Source organism: Procambarus clarkii, chromosome 10 (genome assembly GCF_040958095.1).
Source record: "Procambarus clarkii isolate CNS0578487 chromosome 10, FALCON_Pclarkii_2.0, whole genome shotgun sequence".
NCBI lineage: Eukaryota > Metazoa > Arthropoda > Malacostraca > Decapoda > Cambaridae > Procambarus > Procambarus clarkii.
In genome coordinates, this window is record NC_091159.1 from 20,542,158 (window position 1) to 20,567,644 (window position 25,487).

Genomic DNA, 25,487 nt, shown 5'->3' on the forward strand with positions numbered 1-25,487 from the left:
TGTTAACAATGAACGTGTAGATCTTTTGAGCCATTAATTCAATTCAGGTGGCTTTTGATATTAGAATAATTTTCTTTTACAGAATTTCCCCATTTCGAAATGTGCGCTGCTAAAATTGGATTTTGATTAAGAATTTTAACAAGGGTTTAAAAGCACACTATAAGACATATTTTAAATACAATTTCCATACTGAATGTCAATGGTGGTATTAATTACTCTTACTTACTGTATGCCTAAGTATAGCCGTGTATGATGGCACCTCTTGTAACTGCGTTATATACGCTGTAGTAAATATTACTCTTGACAGAATCTTAGACTAACGCCTATAACAACTCATATAACACAAAATAAGATATCTATCCTTCCATCACCCTTACAGCTGCTCCAGAAATAACCTATTATAGTCTTTAAAGGGAGAAGCGAAAGCGGAAAAAATATCCTGAGGGGGGGATGTGCTACACTATCCATGCAGCTAATTGAGTTTCCCCTCCTACAGCAGGTGAAAACGGGAAAACTCACTCTTTCTGAATATGCCCGAGAGCCCGAAGGCCGTGGCCACAGCGATCTTCTGGTCGTCCTCGTCGTTATCCTCTTCATCGTCGTCATCAGAGTAGAAGAGCCTGAGGCCCCGCTTGGCCACGGACGACACGGACTGGGTCCACGGGGTGATGTTGTACGTGTACTTGTCTCGCAGTTCGGCCAGCCCAGGGAATGGGAAAGGAGCTATCCCAACAACCGTCTGAAATGAGGGTCATAGTAAGGGAGGGAGGGAGGCATCTGGAGACGTGAAGGGGGGTCAAGAGAGAGTTGCTGAGAGGATTCTGGAGTGGAAATAATGTGTCTAGTGGGTGGGGTGTTCTGAAACTTGAACTCTTGGTAATGATAACAGTCACTAGATATCAGCTGGAAAGAACTGAAATTACGAAGCCTGATTGTGAAAAAGATCTGGGGATCATGATTAGTCGGAATTCAAAGCTAAAAAAATCGACGCATAAATGCAAAGGTAAATAGGACACTGGGATTTATTTCTAGAAGCGTTATCAATAAAACACCTGGTGTTATTCTTCGGGTGAATCATGCTCTTGTGTAGCTCCATTTAGGCTTTGCAGTTCAATTTTGGTCACTATAATATAGAATGAATAAAAATGCACTAGAATATGTTCTGCCAAGTTTGACAAGGTTAATCCAAGGTGTCAAACGCTGCATTATATGGTCAAGGAAAGTGAAGAGTGAAGAGTGAAGAGTGAAGAGAGAGAGAGAGAGAGAGAGAGAGAGAGAGAGAGAGAGAGAGAGAGAGAGAGAGAAAGAGAAAGAGAAAGAGAGAGAGAGAGAGAGAGAGAGAGAGAGAGAGAGAGAGAGAGAGAGAGAGAGTGTGAATCTTTGCCATTCACACTCGCCTCTCAACCAACAAATCATCGGTACAGAAACCGAGTGAGAAGAAAGGGGAGAAGGCGAGAGAGTGAAAGCACGAGGGAGGGAGAGGAGGAGGAGGAGGAGGGCGGCGAGAAGCACCTAGGCTCACGGAGCGGATCAAAGTCTTCACTAATACACTTGTTGACCTTTGATGCTCCCCCTCACTGGGCGACACAGGATGGTAGGGGAAGGTGCGCCCCGGCCACCTACACCACCACCTGTACCCTCAAGTCCTTGTAGGGGGCACCATATGGGCAGACTCCCCGGCGGGCATCTCCGGCCACGCTAACACCAAGCAGATCTCATCTCCGGGCGAGATGAGACCAAGAGGCCCCCTCACCCGCTTTGCGTACTGACACCCATAACACCATCAGGTCCTCATCTCCGAGCAGGACGACACCGAGAGGCCCTCATCTTCTCCCGGGCATAACGACTCATTTCCATGCAAATAGTTGACTCCAGATGAGAGGATACCATTTATATGCAATATTACTCCACAACACAAACTACCACCAGTGAGGTCTCAGGGTAATGTGCTTACAAACGGGCCACTGAATCCATTATCCAGATCCAGAAATCCAGACGGTATTGTTGCCAGCGTTCTGTACTATCCAGAAATCCATTCAGCAATGTTGCCAACGTTTTGTGCAACAACAACACTAAACTCAGGTGTTTCACTTTCAACTGTACTTTCATATTTCATGTAGCAGCTCTAACTGTTTTTGAATGTAATCACTATTTTACAGTTTTTTTCCGAGGTGAGGATGAGGGTTTAGGCGAGTTTATTAGGACCTTTTTTGTTAAATAAACCCTTGAAGGTTCATCTGAACTTTGTTGTGCTTGCGAGGGTTGAGCTCCGGCTCTTTGGTCCCGCCTCTCAACTGTCAATCAACTGGTGTACAGATTCCTGAGCCTACTGGGCTCTATCATATCTACATTTGAAACTGTGTATGGAGTCAGCCTCCACCACATCACTGCCTAATACATTCCATTTGCTAACTACTTGACACTGAAAAAGTGCTTTCTTATGTCTCTGTGTAACTCTGGTTTCTCTTCACAACGCATAAATCTTTCGCCTTTATAAGTGCATGTCTCTGTGGCTCATGTGTTGGTGTGTGCACTCACCTAATTGTGCTTGCGGGGGGTTGAGCTCTGGCTCTTTAGTCCCGCCTCTCAACTGTGTGGCTGGTGTTCATCAGCATGGAGGACCACACCTGGTTACTCATCAGCATTCCAACCACCCTCACCACCTCACCAACCACCCTTACCACCTCACCAACCACCCTCACTACCTCACCAACCACCCTCACTATCTCACCAACCACCCTCACTACCTCACCAACCACCCTCACTAATTCACCAACCACCCTCACTACCTCACCAACCACCCTCACTACCTCACCAACCACCCTCACTACCTCACCAACCACCCTCACCAACCACCCTCACTACCTCACCATCCACCCTCACTACCTCACCAACCACCCTCACTACCTCACCAACCACCCCTCACCAACCACCCTCACCACCTCACCAACCACCCCTCACCAACCACCCTCACCACCTCACCAACCACCCTCACCACCTCACCAACCACCCTCACCATGTAACACTGTAAAAGTGTTTGGGTTAGTTTATTTAAAATATATATAGAGTACACGAGTCACAGACAAGGATCTGAGAGGCGCCAGTTGTCTGCCTGAGATCTCACACCTCTAACCGTTAATGACCCCAAGTGACCTGAGGTCAGATCATGATAATTTCACCTTGCTTCCGCTAAGCGTATAATTGGAGCCGGGTAGCCTTCAAACATGCCGACGTTTAAGGAGTGGCTTGGTAGTGCCGGAGGCTATCTACTTGTGGGCGGAGTTAGCTACTAGGTTCCCCAATATAAACTCGGAGAGCTATCGAGCAGAAAGCAATAGGAGACCGGCCAGCGGAGCAGAGCAGAGGCCAGCCGTCGAGATAGGCCGTCACCAGACGGGGGGTGACGCTGCCTGAAAATTGCAGACCCCCCCCCCCTCTCTATTCAACTTAGACTCAGTCCTCGGTGAGTGAACATTTAGGTGACTTGGTCGTGTTTACATATGTTGTGTGATGATCAGGGGCAGTCAAGTTGTAGGGTTCTCGAATTCTTGGATGATGACTCACTTTGCATATTAAACTGGAACATTTTAATTGAATTGCTAAATTATGATACTTCATGTGAAATATAATTATGAATTTATTATTTAAATTGTGTTTAACTTTGTTCCCTAGAGATTTTGAGTTGAGGTGAGAAAGCCTCTGTAGTTACTGGTTTCATGGTTTAGAATGAGTACATGATAAAGATGGGACCATACTAATAATGATCTCTTGATAACATCTTTTGAGAATATTTTGTGATACAGGCAAGTTCCATTCCTTGTCTGGTATGTAATGATCATGAATGGATGGTGGCAGCATTTCGTCTTCTACTATCTACTCTTCTACTTCTACCTATCTACACCTCTCCCTCCACCCATCTCTAAACTCTCACTTTCAACTAATGACCCTCCTCGCTCCTCCCACCTCCCTACCTCTTACCCCAAACCCTCACTAATTACTTCACTATTCATTTCTTTCCTTTCGTTTCCTCTTATACGTTTGTGGCAATGATTTCGTATTCTAGAGTTCTCTCTAGAGTTTCGGGTAGCTGATCCAGTTACGGCGCCTTGTGGTCTTAGCACCTAGGTAGTCAAATACCTAGGTTACAAGGTGTTGAACGAGAGAGGTTGCCTTAGGAACTCTGGAGGTGCTCTAGAATAGTTAGCTAACTGGGGACGGGATAACGGACTAGAGAGAGCTGTTTCCCCCGGCCTCGTTAGTTAACTGGGGGGTGGAATAATGGACAAGATAGAGCTATTTCCCCCACCCCCCGTTACAATGATGGCAGCGGTGTTGAACAATGTTGTAGGTATTGGTGTTCTTTTGAACATTGTTCAGTCCCACGTGTCTTTTTGCCGCTCAGGCGCTATCAGGGAGATCTTGACAGGTGTTTTACTTTCGCGATTTAGCGAGTTTTTTTCAGGCTAGGAGATAGTGATTCTCTGGTGTTGTGGTTTAGTGATTTTGTGAGTTTTGTGGTGTTCAGGGAATGTTCACCAGAACTTGCGTGTGTAGTGATTTATGTTAGTAATAAGATTTGGTGATTTGGGAACTTAGCGGTGTTGGTAGTGGAGCTCACCTGTGTGTGACAGGTGACCTCGCATGTCCCACGGGGACACCCAGCCACCGCTGGTCTCCAGGTCAGTGGGGAGTGGCAGGTGTAGTTCTTAAGTAGTTTAAGTGGTGGTTCTGCTCAGATTATTGCGATCGACTGTTTTACTCCATTTGAACGCAATAACCCGAGGTGTACTGGTATTGTACAGCATGCTAGGGGGAGCCTTAGTATGTCAGTAGACTTCACGTTGGGGACGCTCGACGTTAGATAGTCTGGTCACAGGGGTGGCAACAGTTTGGAGTTGTTGACCGGCGGAGATGCTAGGGAAACACTCTGGGTCACGTAGGTGGCTGTAGGTTAAGGGTGGGAGTAACGGTTAATTATATACTTAAGATTAGGAACGGTATAGTTAAGTTAGGCTAGTGTTTGGTCTATTAGTTTTGTTATTTATTGTGGAGATTGGTTTAGTGACAAATTAAGTAGTGATGACCTTATTCTCTCTTCTCTAACTTTACTCTGTTACTGTTTTATGTTCCACCAAGTCAGTATCATTCAGTGTTAATTGGATTATTTTAAAAATTTAAGTGTAGTTGTTGCCAGGAGGAGAGCGGTATGACTGGACTGTGTAACCCTATACAAACTACAGGGTCACATAACATATCTTGGGAGCACGATATTGTCGCCTTTCTGTTCACCCACAGGTGGGAGCCAGAAGAGAGGAGAGACGCACATACAAAAGAGGGAGACGGCTGCTGTGTACCACACTCACGGGCGTTAATCACCACCACCACGACCAGCCCACTACCTGGAGGTCACGGCTCCACCACCATCACCACCCCAGGGGACCCCAAGATGCAGCCCTCTCGGTCAGTCAACATTGGTCTACCCAGTGGACCCCAGGTCGTTCTGCAGACGACCCCAGACGACCCAGTAATGATGGAAGAGGAGCAACAACGACTCCAGTCTGTCCCACCAACATCGGTCTACCCAGGATGGACCCCAGGACGGACAGACCCCCAATGGACCCCAGGTCGCTTGTCTAAGACCCATGGGAGGAGGAAGAGAGAAGAAAGAAGAGAGAAGAAAGAAGAGAGAAGAAGGAAGAGAGAAGAAAGAAGAAAGAAGAAGAAGAAGATAAGACAAGCTGAGTGAGACACGATGCCTCGTGTCCCTTGCTGGTATCAGCATCATTGCATGGAGCGTAATTGCAAGACAGGATCGTTTGCCTTAACTGGCCGCCCCTCCTACAAGCATGTTGCTCTGTTGAGTGATTCTTCCTGTGTCATGCGGACTTGATGTGGCTGTCAGAAGTAGCTCTCTGCAGGAGGCGTGCTGGAGCAACAGGGAGGAAGAAGAGTAGGATGGGATTTCTACTGTTGGCAACTATATGAAGGTCTCGAAACTTGTAGTCCCTATAGCTGTGAAGAACCCCAATATACGTCTCTCATGGTGACTGACGTAGGGCCAATTACAGATCAGCTGGGACAACCGAATTCCACGGTCCTGTGCGCAGTTCAAGTAGTAACGGCTTTCGGGTTGACCAAGTGTTGTTGTGCGTTAACGACGGAGAAGCGACGGAGGCAGTTGTGTTGAAGAAATGTGGTACAGGATTATCTACAAGACCAAGCAGTGACGTCGCCCAGCCAGAGACAATGGACGTCTGTCTATATATTTCATTTTTTAGAGTAGGATGATGTATATTTGTTTAGCTAGGATGTATTCTTTTCGTTAATAAAGTTGTCGCACACAGCTAGCTTGCTTTAGCAGTGTTGCAAAAACTTTATTTTCGGGGAGAAGGGGAGATGTAACACTGTAAAAGTGTTTGGGTTAGTTTATTTAAAATATATATAGAGTACACGAGTCACAGACAAGGATCTGAGAGGCGCCAGTTGTCTGCCTGAGATCTCACACCTCTAACCGTTAATGACCCCAAGTGACCTGAGGTCAGATCATGATAATTTCACCTTGCTTCCGCTAAGCGTATAATTGGAGCCGGGTAGCCTTCAAACATGCCGACGTTTAAGGAGTGGCTTGGTAGTGCCGGAGGCTATCTACTTGTGGGCGGAGTTAGCTACTAGGTTCCCCAATATAAACTCGGAGAGCTATCGAGCAGAAAGCAATAGGAGACCGGCCAGCGGAGCAGAGCAGAGGCCAGCCGTCGAGATAGGCCGTCACCAGACGGGGGGTGACGCTGCCTGAAAATTGCAGACCCCCCCCCCCCCCCCTCTCTATTCAACTTAGACTCAGTCCTCGGTGAGTGAACATTTAGGTGACTTGGTCGTGTTTACATATGTTGTGTGATGATCAGGGGCAGTCAAGTTGTAGGGTTCTCGAATTCTTGGATGATGACTCACTTTGCATATTAAACTGGAACATTTTAATTGAATTGCTAAATTATGATACTTCATGTGAAATATAATTATGAATTTATTATTTAAATTGTGTTTAACTTTGTTCCCTAGAGATTTTGAGTTGAGGTGAGAAAGCCTCTGTAGTTACTGGTTTCATGGTTTAGAATGAGTACATGATAAAGATGGGACCATACTAATAATGATCTCTTGATAACATCTTTTGAGAATATTTTGTGATACAGGCAAGTTCCATTCCTTGTCTGGTATGTAATGATCATGAATGGATGGTGGCAGCATTTCGTCTTCTACTATCTACTCTTCTACTTCTATCTACTCTTCTACTTCTACCTATCTACACCTCTCCCTCCACCCATCTCTAAACTCTCACTTTCAACTAATGACCCTCCTCGCTCCTCCCACCTCCCTACCTCTTACCCCAAACCCTCACTAATTACTTCACTATTCATTTCTTTCCTTTCGTTTCCTCTTATACGTTTGTGGCAATGATTTCGTATTCTAGAGTTCTCTCTAGAGTTTCGGGTAGCTGATCCAGTTACGGCGCCTTGTGGTCTTAGCACCTAGGTAGTCAAATACCTAGGTTACAAGGTGTTGAACGAGAGAGGTTGCCTTAGGAACTCTGGAGGTGCTCTAGAATAGTTAGCTAACTGGGGACGGGATAACGGACTAGAGAGAGCTGTTTCCCCCGGCCTCGTTAGTTAACTGGGGGGTGGAATAATGGACAAGATAGAGCTATTTCCCCCACCCCCCGTTACAACCACCTCACCAACCACCCCTCACCACCCTCACCAACCACCCTCACTACCTCACCAGCCACCCTCTCTACCTCACCAACCACCCTCACCACCTCACCAACCACCCTCACCACCTCACCAACCACCCCTCACCACCCTCACCAACCACCCTCACTACCTCACCAACCACCTTCACCACCTCACCAACCACCCTCACCACCTCACCAACCACCCTCACTACCTCACCAACCACCCTCACTACCTCACCAACCACCCCTCACCAACCACCCTCACCACCTCACCAACCACCCTCACCACCTCACCAACCACCCCTCACCACCCTCACCAACCACCCCTCACCACCCTCACCAACCACCCTCACTACCTCACCAACCACCCTCACTACCTCACCAACCACCCTCACCAACCACCCTCACTACCTCACCAACCACCCTCACTACCTCACCAACCACCCTCACCACCTCACCAACCACCCCTCACCAACCACCCCTCACCAACCACCCTCACCACCTCACCAACCACCCCTCACCAACCACCCTCACCACCTCACCAACCACCCCTCACCACCACAACAACCACCCTCACCAACCACCCCTCACCACCACAACAACCACCCTCACCAGCACAACAACCACCCTCACCAACCACCCCTCACCACCACAACAACCACCCTCACCAACCACCCCTCACCACCACAACAACCACCCCTCACCACCACAACAACCACCCTCACCAACCACCCTCACCACCACAACAACCACCCCTCACCACCACAACAACCACCCTCACCAACCACCCCTCACCACCACAACAACCACCCTCACCAACCACCCCTCACCACCACAACAACCACCCTCACCAGCACAACAACCACCCCTCACCACCACAACAACCACCCTCACCAACCACCCCTCACCACCTCACCAACCACCCCTCACCACCACAACAACCACCCTCACCAACCACCCCTCACCACCACAACCACCCTCACCAGCACAACAACCACCCTCACCAACCACCCCTCACCACCACAACAACCACCCTCACCAACCACCCCTCACCACCACAACAACCACCCCTCACCACCACAACAACCACCCTCAGCAACCACCCTCACCACCACAACAACCACCCCTCACCACCACAACAACCACCCTCACCAACCACCCCTCACCACCACAACAACCACCCTCACCAACCACCCCTCACCACCACAACAACCACCCTCACCAGCACAACAACCACCCCTCACCACCACAACAACCACCCTCACCAACCACCCCTCACCACCTCACCAACCACCCCTCACCACCACAACAACCACCCTCACCAACCACCCCTCACCACCACAACCACCCTCACCAGCACAACAACCACCCTCACCAACCACCCCTCACCACCACAACAACCACCCTCACCAACCACCCCTCACCACCACAACAACCACCCCTCACCACCACAACAACCACCCTCAGCAACCACCCTCACCACCACAACAACCACCCCTCACCACCACAACAACCACCCTCACCAACCACCCCTCACCACCTCACCAACCACCCTCACCACCTCACCAACCACCCCTCACCAACCACCCTCACCACCTCACCAACCACCCCTCACCACCACAACAACCACCCTCACCAACCACCCCTCACCACCACAACAACCACCCTCACCAACCACCCCTCACCACCTCACCAACCACCCCTCACCACCACAACAACCACCCTCACCAACCACCCCTCACCAACCACCCTCACCACCTCACCAACCACCCCTCACCACCACAACAACCACCCTCACCAACCACCCCTCACCACCACAACAACCACCCTCACCAACCACCCCTCACCACCACAACAACCACCCTCACCAACCACCCCTCACCACCACAACAACCACCCTCACCAACCACCCCTCACCAGCACAACAACGTACTCAAGCCCAGTACTCCGGGTGATATATTAAAACTGTAGGGGCCCCGCTGGGGCGAGCCATCAGTCACAGCTGTACAAAAAGCATTTACCAGAATAAAACAATAAGGAGAGAAGACACTATGAAATGGGAGGGAGAGAAAGGAGAATAAAGAGGGAATTGGGGATCACAAGGACAGTTAAGCCCCCCTCAGAAAATTCTTAACAAAAAAGAGAGGAATAAACAGACTATAAATTATTTACAATTCATTTTCAACAAACTAATGAATTATTAGTTAATATTTGACAAATAATTATAGCCAATGGGCAATAAAGCTATTTGTCTTTTAAATTGTGACATATTATTGTAATTTACATCATAACAATTAGCTGTAGCTTTAGGTCCTCCATCACGTCACACTGCGAGTAGACGCGTCAAAATTACTAATAATGGGGAACATAAATTCTCGCGGGGTAGACTGGGAAATCCAAGAAATCCCCAATTACTGGGAAGATACATGGGGGCTGCCAAACTAGTGAAAGGAATGGAATTTCTAAACACAAAATTTACAAATTTTCCACTAGGGAAATGAGAGGAGATGCACCTAGCGCCTCCAAGGCATGATCTGCATCAAGAAGATGCATATTGCGTACCTGGAGCTTGGTAGCAACGGGGGAAATTAGATTACTGAGAGGGGTGAGAGTTACGTGAGAGCTACAGAGTATATGGAGGCTGAGAAGATATACATGCAAACCTTTACGGGCTCACCATAGCCCGTGCTACATGGACACTTCGTTCGGAATAGCTAAATCTAAAACAAGAACATATACATGCAAACAATATTAGGGTTGTGGTAGTACAGTCGAGTTCGTTCTCGACGCACAATCGAGAGTTTCGGGTTCGAATCCCGGATGGGACAGAAATGGTTGGGTACATTTCCTTTCACCTAATCCTGGGCGGGGTCAGTAAATTCCGCCTTGCTAGGGGGGGGGGGAACTCGATAAAAGCCGAAGGTATATGAACACACTCAGGCTTTCTGTCCCCGACACAACAAATTATTATTATTATTAATATGGGACTAAGAGGCGAGATAATATAACAATCTGTGGGAGAATACAATGTTAAGAAGCATAAAGGAAAAACAGGATGGTGTGGGGAAACATTCAGAGAACTGATGACAGAATAGAACCAGAACAGATGCACGAGACAACACAGACGACCTGACACAAAAACAGAGGACACAAACATCCCAAAACTCGCCCAGATTGACACACAACACGACCCATAATCACCCGGCCCAAAGTGACACTTTATGACACTGTAACAACGACAAACATTAGTGCACTTATGAAAGAATGCACATTGTCTCCCACTGGTGGGGACAGGAAGACTGATTACGCTTACTGAAGTCTTCCCCCCCCCCACCCCTAGGCCAACCACTACCCTTTCCCTTGGATAGGGAAAGACTAATGGTTGTGCTTTACCTTTCCCTTTCCCTTCCCCCAACAGTCACCTAACTCCCGGGTACTTATTTGAACCGAGGCCTCAGATGAACGGAAATTTCCCCCAGTGGGTTTTCTTCCCATTGGGGAGTGTTATATACATGCTGCAATGGCGGTGTATTCTCTCACATGATGAGTGGCGCTGACCAATACTGTCACTATGGCGGTGTATTCTCTCACATGATGAGTGGCGCTGACCAATACTGTCACTATGGCGGTGTATTCTCTCACATGATGAGTGGCGCTGACCAATACTGTCACTATGGCGGTGTATTCTCTCACATGATGAGTGGCGCTGACCAATAAACTCGCCCCTCGGGGCAAAATTATAAAAAATTAACGTGCCTTAATTGTCCCCCACCACCCTGTCCGGGAATCGAACCCGGGTAGAGACCGGTTGTGTGCACGTGTTCGCATCCCTTGAAATGATCTACCCAGTGACAAATGACCTCATGGGGCATAGAGCCTCAAATATGTCCAGTGTGATGTGTTGGACACACCCGGTTAGTTCATAAACGTTCTTCCTTCAGCAAAGAAGCTCAAGGAAGATGACAGAGAGAGAGAGAGAGAGAGAGAGAGAGAGAGAGAGAGAGAGAGAGAGAGAGAGAGAGAGAGAGAGAGAGAGAGAGAGAGAGAGAGAGAGAGAGACAGACAGACAGACAGACAGACAGACAGACAGACAGACAGACAGACAGACAGACAGACAGACAGACACACAGACACACAGACAGACAGACGAGAAGCAGTGCCATTAGACGCAAAGTCTCCAGTTCCACTTACAAGTATTAAAATATGTCTCCACTCACCAAGCAAATCTTCCCATTCTCGCCCCCCCCCCCAAGTTCCTCTGCACGACCTTATATACAACCACTTAAGGCAAGAGCCAAGAGCTAAATTAAAGGCGCAGCGTTGCCCCTTCTACAGCTCTCCGCCTCTGGCACTGTGCGAGCTATGTTGGTCCCACTCACTCCAGGAAGCTGACAAACAAAAGTAATATTGTCAATGCAGTAAAGCTGCAAATGGGTTTGTGAGAGACACGTGTGTGAGTACTCTTTATTATAGACCTGCACGAGCGTGTGCTTGCTCTCTTGTCGGACCTCCCCCCCCCCCCACACACACACACACGCACGCACACACACCGTCTACCCCAGCCCCCGCACTCCACACACACACAAACGCTAACTACAGCTATCTGGACACTGGCAGGAGTGGACATGAGACGAAGCAGAAGCTGCGGGCCCCTGCACCATCCACTAACCTGGTGTCGTGTGCCAATTACACAAGATACAGCCTCTATTATCAAAGCTGTTAACAGTTAATGGAGCCTGATGACGAGGCGATCAACAGCCAAGTCTGTTTACATGACGGGGACGATCACCAGTCAATGCTCTTTAGAATTTAATACAAAACGTCAACCATTTGGGGGAGAGGGGAAAGAAGGGGCGGGTTTTACAGCGGTACCCCGTTAAAAAGATTCACATTTCATATATTTCTTCCATATTAGCAATATGGAAGAAATGCCCTTCTATCCTCCATCCTCCTTCTATCATTGGAGGATGGGTTGACTCCTGTGGTATACGCCAAGGATTAGATTACAGCGAATGGACTGGTGTACAGCTGACACTTTCAGCTTTCCCCTGCCACCACAGGAATGTTTGGTAGCCACGACATTGCTGCTGTTATGATATGCATATGAGTGGGATTGGGTGGTGATAAATAGGAGCTGCCTCGTATATGCCAATAGGCCTTCTGCAGTTACCTTGTTCTTATGTTCTTATATGACAATGTTGTGGAGTATGCAGACGAGGAGTCACAATAACGTGGCAGAAATATGTTGACCAAACCACACACTAGAAAGTGAAGGGACGACGACATTTCGGTCCGTCGACTTGAGAATGGTCCAGGACGGACCGAAACGTCGTCGTCCCTTCACTTTCTAGTGTGTGGTTGTGGAGTACCTCTAGATACCTAGTGGTGCTCCAGGGGGAGGTATTGGTGGTGAGGCAATTAGCAGTTGGGTATTACCGAGACCATTAAATGCAGAAAGCATCCATGCACTGCTTGGTAGAGGGGAAACAATCGGAAATTCTGTGACCCGGATTCACGAAGCAGTTACGCAAGTACTTACGAACGTGTACATCTTTCCTCAATCTTTGACGGCTTTGGTTACATTTATTAAACAGTTTACAAGCATAAAAACTACCCAATCAACTGTTGTTATTGTTATAAACAGCCTCCTGGTGCTTCAGAGCTCATTAACTGTTTAATAATTATAAACAAAGCCGCCAAACATTGAGAAAAGATGGGCAGGTTCGTAAGTGCATGCGTAACTGCTTCGTGAATCTTCAGGCCCGTATTCCGATGATACCATGAATATTAGATCTATTTATCTATTTATCTATTTTATTAGATCTATTTATCATTCTAATTGAAGCTGGCCTCCTTGTCAAGCCAAACAGGGTAATAGTTGCGTGTGTCCCCTCACCTTTAAGGTGATCAGAAAGCCAACTACGTGATTCAGAGCTTATCCCAGCAAGCCAGACGTCATTAGGTCTGTATGCAAATGAGTTTATATGTTTAAAATTGTCTATATGTTGCAGAATGAGCACTACAGGTCAATCTGGAAAAGTGCTGACACTTGAGAATGTTATAATCATTTCATACGAGGATTGAGGACTAAGTGTGACTGGAATTTTTGCATTTTATGATTTAATCTATAATTATAGTTGTCATTTGGGATGCGAGAGAGAGAGAGAGAGAGAGAGAGAGAGAGAGAGAGAGAGAGAGAGAGAGAGAGAGAGAGAGAGAGAGAGAGAGAGAGAGAGGGGGGGGGGGGTACTGGGGAGGGGGGAGAAGAACAAGGGGTCGTTACAACGCACCTGAACCAGCTTGTTAGCGTCCATAAGACCAAAGGTGATCATCTCCCTGGTGAGGACGCCCATCACCGTGTAGAACTCATCGGCCGAGTGCACCTCGAGGATCCGTCTGTGGGGGCGGGCGGGGGATGAGAGAGAGACTGGTGAGTACTGCTGATGGAAGAATTAGTCTTCATTGCACAAACAAATATATGATACTACGGGACAACATACATGCACAAACAACAGGCGGTTAGAAAGGCGGGGTCCAAGAGCTAAGGCTCGATACTGCCCTGCATACATATATATAAATAAATGCAGTTCTTGCCTCAGCTCTTCACTTGAGGGGAGAACTGTACCCTCCTCGTGTACAAATACATCTCTCATTTAAAACAAAGAAGGGAAATAATCACTTAAATTCCCCCTCATCTATGACTGACAAGAACAAAACACTAAATGATAATTACCAATTACATGACCATAGGTTAAAGCTTTCATAAGTCGCCATATACTGGCAACAGGCGGGTCACACCCTGTGTATTGATCAAGACAAACAAAAAATGTATAAATTCAAACCCCGTTTTGATCTCTTGTTGCTACACCTTGAACTTCGGTATCTTGAAATGAAAAAGGTCTTTGGGACGCTATTCAGCACTTCAGGGGGAAGACCCACGCCCTGGTGATGAATGGGTTCACTAACCCATGTCTGAGTAATGTTAGATAATGAGGTGTTGTAATGAGGAGAACTAATGGGCTTGGAAGGTTCACATAACCACTAATCAATGAGGGAATAAACACGGAAGCTTGGTCGGTCGCATGCACACACATACACGAGGCAGCTCCTATTTATATCCACCCAAACTCATCTATTTATGTCTAACCTACGCTAGAAACCAGCAATCCCACGTCCACGGGGAAAATATGGAAGCAGGAACGCCAGTCAGACATCAAGATGGCGCCAGGTAGAGGTGATGAAAAGATCCGGATCGTATCAGAGCGAGAGATTAGATCATACCGTGGAGAGGGAAGGCGCCTTTGGAGCCGATGGAAGCAGGAGTATGCGGAAACCGAAGGAGGGAGACTGCCCCACAGGAGCAGGGAGACTCCTGAGGGAGGGAAGCTAAGGTGCAGGGGAGGAGGGGAAGGTGATTTGCGAACACACAAGATGGATGGTGAATCCCGAGAGTGACAGCATCGGGAGGAGACTAATGACAATAGTCAAGGATGGATACCTGCAGGACCAGCCAACATCACCCGTCCTGACAGATGGGACTGGAGCCTGAACATAGGTGGAACTGACAGAGCTCGGCACAGCGGCCAGCCCGATACCCTCTCACACAAGTATTGCTCTCACAAACTTTCTTGATGAGTATTAGTGGTGTGCGTGTGGAGCTGCTTGTGGGAAGGTGTAAGGGCAGAGGAAGAGGAGATGGAAAAGAGAGGAATAAGAAGGAAAAGTGAAAATGCAATGGATTAGACAGGGTTACTTATAAGGCTGCATGAACGCGCCATAGATCACTAAAAACTCTATATGACCCGCCCTGGATTCGAACCATGACGTCCAGGATCACCCCCAAAGTGGTGTAGAGTGGAGGAAGAGAAAGGAAAACTTTCCTTTTGTGTAATCAATACCCAGTTGGTATTTAGAGCACCACCCACAGTTCCCAGCACCACCCAGCAGACTCAGCTACTAAGCATTCCCTACACTACCTCGAGCCATCAATCACTTAACAACCCAGCATTCCTAGCAATTTTTTGCAATGCAGGTTATAGATACGGTTAAAAGGGGGGGATGGCGGAGGGTGATAGAGAATCAGAAAATACAATCTGGAGCACACAGACAACAGCGAAACGTTGCATAAAATTGAATTCCACCCCGGAACTGCACCTGGTGTGCTCTTGAGGCCTCTGATCTTGTGTGCTCATCACGTTCCTCATCTGCACCTGGTGCATTTTTTTATTTTTTAGAGGCAGTGTTCCTTGCAACATTGCACTGAACTAGAGACGGAAGGGGCAAATGGATGTCAACAACCTCGAACTGGAACCCGCCATTCTGCCGGAAGAACTTGTGTGTTACGCCCCTCACACCCTACTCCTCATGTGTGTATGTATATATATATATATATATATATATATATATATATATATATATATATATATATATATAAACAATACCCAAATTTGTAACAAATTAGATGGCAAATTCCTTGGCATTCTCATTGACCACAAGCTGAATTTCCAGGGACACATTCTAAACATATCTAAAAAAGTTTCAAAAACTGTGGGCATTCTTTCTAAGATCAGATATTATGTACCACGCCCTGCCCTGGTGACTCTCTATTACTCCCTTATCTATCCATATCTCAACTATGGTATTTGTGCTTGGGGCTCTACTACCCAAAATCATTTACGTCCTCTAATTACTCAACACAAAGCTGCTATTAGGACAATATCCAATTCTGGCCCCAGACATCACTCGGTACCCCTATTCAAATCCCTGAATATGTTAGACATTAAGTCACTGCACATTCTCTCATGTGTACTATACATATACAAAACGCTAAATTGTAATGCTAATCCTGATCTCAAAAGCTTCATAGAAGGTTGTAACAGAACCCATGAGCATCACACCAGAAATAAATACAGTTTTGATATTCCTAGAGTACGACTTAATCAAACTAGAAATGCTCTACAAATCAAGGGGCCCAGAATGTGGAATGACCTTCCCAACCATGTTAAAGACAGTACCTCTCTCAACCAGTTTAAGATAAAAACTAAACACTACCTAATAAATTCCCTGTAACCTACCTCACTCCTCTATTGTCAACCCATGTCCGTTATTTTCTTTTTTTTTAATCAACACTGTTTGTCAACCTATTGTATTTGTGCTGCTTTTTCAGTCATGTTCCCCCTTTTTTTTTATCTTTATTTGTATTTGTTCTCAACACTTTTTATTCTTTATGCTCAATTAGTATTAAGTTCTAGATATTAATGTTTTTCTTGCCCGAAACGCATTGCGTAATAGTGGCTTTAGGCATTGTATGTACTAGCTCTATCTATATATTGATCCATTAATGTAACATCACTTGTATGTATATACCTTACCTGAATAAACATCTGAATCTGAATCTAATATATATATATATATATATATATATATATATATATATATATATATATATATATATATATATATATATATATATATATATGCTTCTCTCTCGACAAAAACGAGACAATATATAAAAAGACTGAACTCGAGAATGACATTTTCTCACTACAGACCAGAGGTTGGTTTTAATATATATAAAAAGGCAAGTTCTTCCATCGCTATGGAAAGAAAATGTGTGGACTAGCTAACTTTGGGGAGTAATTTTGTTTGTGTATCTTTACATGAGAGAGAGAGAGAGAGAGAGAGAGAGAGAGAGAGAGAGAGAGAGAGAGAGAGAGAGAGAGAGAGAGAGAGATACTCTCAGCCATCTTTAACATTCACTTTAACAAACTGACAATGAGGTGCAGTACAAGGAGGGAGGGGGGAAAATAACAGGGAAAAGAGCCAAGCCATAACGACTATATAGCCCTTGGAAGGGATCAGGATAAGGATTTGGGGATGGGACGAGTGTATGGAATGATGCCCAAACACTTGGACGGTCGGGAATTGATCGCTGACTTGCATGACGCGAGACCGTTGCTCTACCGTCCAGCTCAAAAAAAAATCAATAGAATGAAGGCGAGACAAAGATGGAGGATGAGGGAGAGGATGGAGGGGGAGGAGAGGATGGAGGGGGAGGAGAGGATGGAGGGGGAGGAGAGGATGGAGGGGGAGGAGAGGAGGATAGGGAGAGGAGGATAGGAAGAGGGGACAGTGTAAAAGAGTGAGAGAGCAGGTGGCTCACAATAACCTTACGGGCTCACCATACCCCGTGCTACATGGACACTTCGTCCTGAATAGCTAAATCTAAAACAACAACAACAACAGGTGGCTCACCTCACAACACACTTTGTTTTCCTTCTATTCCACTTCCCCCCTTTTTTGTGTCTCTTTTTCAGCATCTTTTTCCATCCCATCCAATCGCCCTTTTGCCTTTTTCATCTCTCTTCCTTTTTCTTCCCCCACACACTTGTTTACCCCTCCCCTCGTGGTTCTCGTTCACCTATCATTTTTTTTTAATTTTTGCCCCGAGGGGCGAGTTAATTGGGCAGCGCCACTCATCCTGTGAGTGGACACACCGCCATAGCAGCATGTACAACACTCCCCAATAGGAAGAAAACCCGCTGGGTTGTTCATCCTGTCACTTGTACCCACACACAGCTGGGACTTGCTTAATTGTCTCAAGTGAACAATTTATCAAACAAGAAGATTACCATTTGTCAACCCCCTTAAGTACTTACTTTATCTTGCGGGTGCAAAATTGGGGGGGGGGGGAAGGATTATTTTATGAACAGTATCTATATTTGACAAATAGTATTTTTCCTAACTCAAACAACGTGGGGTTTATTATTCTACACATATTTCTAATGACTCTTAGATGTTCACGCTCTACTATCATTGTTTTCCCTGTTGTTGTTGTTGTGGTTTTAGCTACTCAGAACGAAGTGTCCATGTAGCACGGGCTATGGTGAGCCCTTAACCGAGTTCGGTTATTCCCGATAACCTTGTTACTGTTGTTTTCCCGTTACACCCCCCTCGTTATTACTCCCACCTCACCCTCTATCACAGTGGCCTGCCCTAACACACCTCCCATCGTCACCTCACACACCCGACAAGTGAGATAGCAATAACAGCATTACACACACAGGTGAGTACACAGCCTCGACCCCCCTGGGTGCGTCTGCCTTGGGGGAAAGGGGAGGAAATCAACGAACTACCACAGACAGACAGACAGACAGACAGACAGACAGACAGAACCGAGACACGGACAGACAGAAATTAAATCACTGTTCGCTAAAACTTCTTAAAAAAAAAAAACAGACTATGTTAGGGAGGGAGGGAAGGACATTTTTCCTTACCTAATGTTAGCGAGGTTAAGACGTGCTATTTTAAATAGTATGGAACAGGTGCCAGGGAAGCACCTGGTGTTAACCTACACAAACACCGACACGTTCCTGGACCTCTGTTCAACCTAACGATCTCCACTACGGTATCCCATCGCTAAAAACCACACACACACACACACACACACACACACACACACACACACACACACACACACACACACACACACACACACACACACACACACACCAGTCTACACCACAGCCACATTAGGAGAAAAACAACAGTAAAGGAACAGGTTATGAGATTAAGGATAGGGGCGGAAGGATTCACTACAAATGACAAGGAAGTGTGTGAGGAATTGAATAAGAAATTCCAGGAGGTCTTCACCTTAGAACAAGGAGAAATTCCAGAGGTAAGTGAGGGAATAGCTAACCAGGAACCACTGGAAGAGTTTGAGATTACCAGTGGGGAAGTAAGGAAGTGTTTACTAGAGTTGGACGTGACGAAGGCTATAGGCTCAGATGGAATCTCCCCTTGGGTTCTAAAGGAAGGAGCAAGAGAACTGAGCCTACCACTCTCCATAGTGTATAACAAATCACTGGCAACAGGGGAACTGCCAGATATTTGGAAAGCAGCTAACGTAGTCCCGATATACAAGAAAGGGGATAGACAGGAGGCACTGAACTACAGGCCAGTGTCCCTAACCTGCATACCATGCAAGCTGATGGAGAAGATTGTGCGAAAAAAACTAGTGGAGCATCTGGAGCGAAGGAACTTTGTAACACAGCATCAACATGGGTTCAGGGATGGCAGGTCCTGCCTCACAGGGTTACTTGAATTCTACGACCAGGCAACAAAAATAAGGCAAGAAAGAGAAGGGTGGGCAGACTGCATATTTTTGGATTGTCAGAAAGCCTTTGATACAGTGCCACACAAGAGGCTAGTGCGAAAGTTGGAGATGCAGGCTGGAGTGAGAGGGAAGGTACTCCGGTGGATAGAGGAATACCTAAGCAACAGGAGACAACGAGTCTGTGTGAGGGGTGAGGTCTCAGATTGGCGAGACGTCACAAGTGGAGTCCCGCAGGGGTCAGTCCTTGGACCTATACTGTTTCTGGTATATGTAAATGATCTCCCAGAGGGTATAGATTCGTTCCTCTCAATGTTTGCCGACGATGCAAAAATTATGAGGAGGATTGAAACAGAGGATGATAGTAGGAGGCTACAAGATGACCTGGATAGACTGAGTGAATGGTCCAACAAATGGCTGTTGAGGTTCAACCCGAGTAAATGCAAAGTAATGAAACTAGGCAGTGGAAACAGGAGGCCAGGCACAGGATACAGAATAGGAGATGAAGTACTTAATGAAACAGACAGAGAGAAAGATCTAGGAGTTGATATCACACCAAACCTGTCTCCTGAAGCCCACATAAAGAGAATAACGTCTGCGGCATATGCGAGGCTGGCTAACATCAGAACGGCGTTCAGGAACCTGTGTAAGGAATCATTCAGAATCTTGTACACCACATATGTAAGACCAATCCTGGAGTATGCGGCCCCAGCATGGAGCCCGTACCTTGTCAAGCACAAGACGAAGCTGGAAAAAGTCCAAAGGTATGCTACTAGACTAGTCCCAGAACTAAGAGGCATGAGTTATGAGGAAAGGCTGCGGGAAATGCACCTCACGACACTGGAAGACAGAAGAGTAAGGGGGGACATGATCACAACCTACAAAATCCTCAGGGGAATCGACCGGGTAAACAAGGATGAACTTTTCAACACTGGTGGGACGCGAACAAGGGGACACAGGTGGAAGCTGAGTACCCAAATGAGCCACAGAGACGTTAGAAAGAACTTTTTCAGTGTCAGAGTAGTTAGCAAATGGAATGCATTAGGAAGTGATGTGGTGGAGGCTGACTCCATTCACAGTTTCAAATGTAGATATGATAGAGCCCAATAGGCTCAGGAATCTGTACACCAGTTGATTGACGGTTGAGAGGCGGGACCAAAGAGCCAGAGCTCAACCCCCGCAAGCACAATTAGGTGAGTACAATTAGGTGAGTACACACACACACACACACACACACACACACACAAACTTACATAAATCTCGCTTTTACAATACTTCTCATCATCCTAACTTTTATTGACTCTATTCGATGTCTTCCATTACTTTGATCAGAATCAGAAACTTTACTTGAAATGTTTTGAATAAGTTGTTACCTCATAAAATTTCTCATAATAACAACAACATTATCATGAGGCAAAGCGATGAAGACAAGGACCTAGGAGTTAGGGTTCACTGCTCACTGACAAATAACATACTGTTGTTCCCACAACAAGTGGGAACTGCAGTATAAACAAACAAAAAACTTAGGAATAGTTTTAACCTAACCTTTGACTTCAAGGAATACTGTAGAAGTCTCTGGTGAGCTCCTATCTGAACTCCTGTATCCAAGCATATAGACCTCGCCTTTAAAAGGACATAAATGGCTTTGAGACAGTTCAGTGCAGAGTAATACTCCCAGAATTAAGTCAATCCCTCACACCAGGAACCGTTGAGGGCCACAGGACTAACTACACTATACACCAGACATGACAGAACTGATCTCATCAAGACCTTTAAAATACCTAACAAGTTGGAAGATATTCAGATCACTTCTTCAAAAAGGTCAAATGTAACGCATACAAGGGCCATGAGCTCCTAGCTCAACTAGCCACAATGTCCGGCAGAAAACAGGATATGCTTTTTCCACCTTGACGAAGCCGTAAATGCCAAGACATTATTATAGTTTAACCAGTCCGTCCTCCATAGGTTTCCCAACGTCGATTGATGAAGATTAGGCCACCCAAAAAGTGGCACGGGTATGAATAGCCCGTAAGTGGTGGCCCTTTGGAGCCATTACCAGTATCATTAGCTGATACTGGAGATCTGTGGAGGTGCGACTGCACCCTGCGTGACGGGAGATGTCTCCCCCGTCCTTCCCAACGCAAAGAAAACGGTCAATTTAAAGTGTCTTCTCCTAACCTACCAGAAGACTCAAAACAGAAAATGGGACAGTACTTCACTTTGGCCAGCCGCTTCCATTTTCTATTACGACAATTTTTGGTCTTGGGTAACGCATACGAGCGAAATGTGACGTTCTATGTAGGAGGACAGGTTAGTTTAAAATCCAGCTAGAAAAAATAAATAAAATTCCGAGGAATAACGAGGGGCCTTCGCGAGCCGCTGGCTTCTTGTTCTCATCGAGGCCACTAAAGAATGTGGACCTCAGGTAAATTCAGGAAAATTCACTTACAAAGTCTTCGCGTTTGCAATTCACGCAGTTGCCATTCCCTTCTGACGTATGAGCTTTATGATGCCCTATCTCTCATTCTCATCTAAATTACCTTGCACTTTCTGGAGATGAAATCTAACAGCCATTTGTTTGGCAGCTTCTGGAGTTTGTCAACGTTTTCCTACAGAACTCTACAGTACTTTAGAGTGCAAAAAGAGAGAGATAGAGAGAGAGAGAGAGAGAGAGAGAGAGAGAGAGAGAGAGAGAGAGAGAGAGAGAGAGAGAGAGAGAGAGAGAGAGAGAGAGAGAGAGAGAGAGAGAAAGAAAGAGAGAGAAAGAAAGAGAGAGAAAGAGAGAGAGAGAGAAAGAGAGAAAGAGAGAAAGAAAGAGAAAGAAAGAGAGAGAAAGAAAGAGAGAGAAAGAAAGAGAGAGAGAGAGAGAGAGAGAGAGAGAGAGAGAGAGAGAGAGAGAGAGAGAGAGAGAGAGAGAGAGAGAGAGAGAGAGAGAGAGAGAGAGAGAGAGACAGAGACAGAGACAGAGAGAGAGAGAGAGAGAGACAGAGAGAGAGAACAAATAAACTCATCAACCCACACCTCGGTCAACGTAGTATAGCCAACATAAAAGAGTGAAGGGAATATTTTAACAAGGGACGAGACATCAAAGGCTGCCTGTGTAGCCTGATCCATCCTACCATAGACAACATAGCCTTCTCCCCACCCTCCCTCCCCCTACATGGAACCCCCCCCCCTTGCCCTTGTCAATCTTGCTCCCCTCCCCCTGCCTGCCCCCCCCCCCCCGCCTGCCCCCCCCCCCTCCCTCCTCAGCTTCCACCAATCATCTAACCCAACAGACAGACTTTTTGGCGCCGTTGAAGGTGGACAAATACAGCACCCAGAGCCTAATCCCGGCACTCAGAATTCAAACGTATGAATATATTAAGAAAGCTTTATCTCTCTTCTCGACGAAGGCGAGGAGTTTGTCTGGTTTTCTTTTTCAACAAGAAAACCTGTTGTTTTCTTTCCCAAATGGTCAGAGGACATTGAGATATGAACCAACACGCTCAAATACCAATACCAGAATGACAACTACCTCTCCACAGGGTACAGTCGTCCTCTCCCAAACCAACACCCAACAGACCAGGCACCAAAATGATGGTATTGTCTTTCTGTGATACCACCCCGCCCCTCCACTGAAACTGGAGCGTCTCAGCCGCTCCCATTAGACGCTCCCAAGACCTGGTCTCCTCCCACCCTGGTGCTCGTCAGGCCGGCAAGCCCAACCACCTCACACATGTCAGCCAAAATCGAATGTTATTTCCTCAGAACCCAAGCAAAAATATTCTATCAGCAGGAGCGAGCGACTTCAGAGGACAACAGGAGGCGGAGGAAGAGAAGGAGGAGGAAGAATCATTGACAACGTGGGCTCCAGTTTCTAGTTATCAAGATCTCAGTCCTCCGTAGACTCTCTTCTCTTAACCTATCTTTGAAACTAGAAGGAAATATATCCTCGGTATCTTCTATGCACCATATTCTTAAGCTCTTGTTGTTATGGCCCCTCTCCATAGTCACTGGGCTCGTAGTCTCAGCGCCCGCAACTCACAGCTCCTCTGATCTCAGCTCCTTACAAGGTGAATGTACATCTGTGTCTTCAATGTGTCTCAGGTCTTAAGACTCTCAGGTCTTAAGACTCTCAGGTCTTAAGACTCTCAGGGCTTAAGACTCTATTGGTCCCAATAACCAACAGGTTATCTGGACCAGGGAATGAAGACCTCTGTCAACATACATCAACAGTGTCATCAACTCGTCACTAACGACAGAACGACTGTGGTTCCCCTCACAGGAAGAGTATGGAGTGCACAATAAATTAGCCGCCTGTGGCAATCAAAATGTGGAACTTAAGACCGCCTTTCGTGTTTCTTAAGAACAGCTGGCGACTGTCAACAGCACTAGGCAATGTTAAGCAATGGCTACTTACCGAAGAAAACAGCTGATGACTGCAGGCACAGATGGTGACGATAATGCAACAGTCTAGTGACTGTATACGCAGATAGTGGCGATAATATAACACCTGATGTCCTTGTATTTAAGCTGGCGACTTTAGCCAACCGCCCGTGATCCCAAAGAACATATCGAGGCCTTAGACCATAAACTTAAAAAGACCAGATGATGACCATAGACAACAGTTAACACAAAGAACAACTGTTGACAACCTGGCAATTCTCCTTCCTGTTTTCTGACAATCTTTCGCTAATCTCTAACCTAATCTCTTCCAACAGTTAACTCCCAAATCTTCCGCCTCGCAGCGTGCCCCGACGCCTCTTCCCGCGCAGGTCCCGGAGGGCGGCAACACCGCCTCCTGCCACACCAGTTCTAGCGGCAAAGTTAATCACTTCGAGAATTGGACTGGCAGTGGTATGTGCCCGGGAGAATGGTTGTTTAATTTAGCTTGCAAACGGCACAGGAGCTAAACGTGTTCCTAAACAGCTGGGGAACCCACACATGCGCTTAATCAACTGGGGAACTCACACGTACACAGCTTACATGCACACAAATAGATGGCGACACACATACAAAACAATTGGTAATCACACATACACCCACTTGGACAGCCCTCTGGATCATCGCCTTGAGGACCCGGGTGCGATTCCCTGTCGACGTAGAAACCAATGGGGGCAGACTTCCTTTCACCTACAGAGTCATCAGGTGAAAGACCACGGCCTCTACACTGTCACCAGCGCCTGGCGAACGAAAGACAGGCTCGTCGAGGCCAACCCAGCCTCCCAAAAGGAGAGCGCAGTACTTATAGTAACCACGTGTTCGTTAGTGTCAATATGTCGTGATGGGTCAATAGAAAGTTGACTTTTGTATTATTGAATTTGGACAGAGTTAGTTTTTATAATTTTGTGGCTAACAAAATAAACCTAACCTTTCTAGGCCTAATACACGCTATCTGAGGCCGAATAAAGTACATATATATGCTATACTAGGCCTAAGAATATTAGTTTTTTTTTGTTTTTAGCTTTGTTTTTCCCAAACTATAAAAAATAGTACGAAAAAATTCAAAAATCGTACAAAAATCGAACAAAATAAAATCGTACAAAATAATGGTAGGGTTACTGGGGCTGCATCTGTACATACCACCACGATGGACCACATAGTTACACAAAAAGTACCATCACCTCAGAGGATGGGGTTGCCGAGGGCCCATCCTTGGTGGAATGA

General features: G+C 46.4%; 1 protein-coding gene across 1 annotated transcript in view; it reads right to left on the reverse strand.

Annotated features, from left to right (window-relative positions):
- LOC123746750 (serine-rich adhesin for platelets) overlaps nt 1-25,487 on the reverse strand; it is a 393,680-nt gene that overhangs the window by 16,708 nt on the left and 351,485 nt on the right. Inside the window, exons 9-10 of the mRNA XM_069321683.1 lie at nt 14,017-14,122; nt 520-739 (exon numbers count right to left, since the gene is read on the reverse strand). Coding sequence (XP_069177784.1) covers nt 520-739; nt 14,017-14,122 — 326 coding nt within the window. The remainder of the gene's footprint in view (nt 1-519; nt 740-14,016; nt 14,123-25,487) is intronic.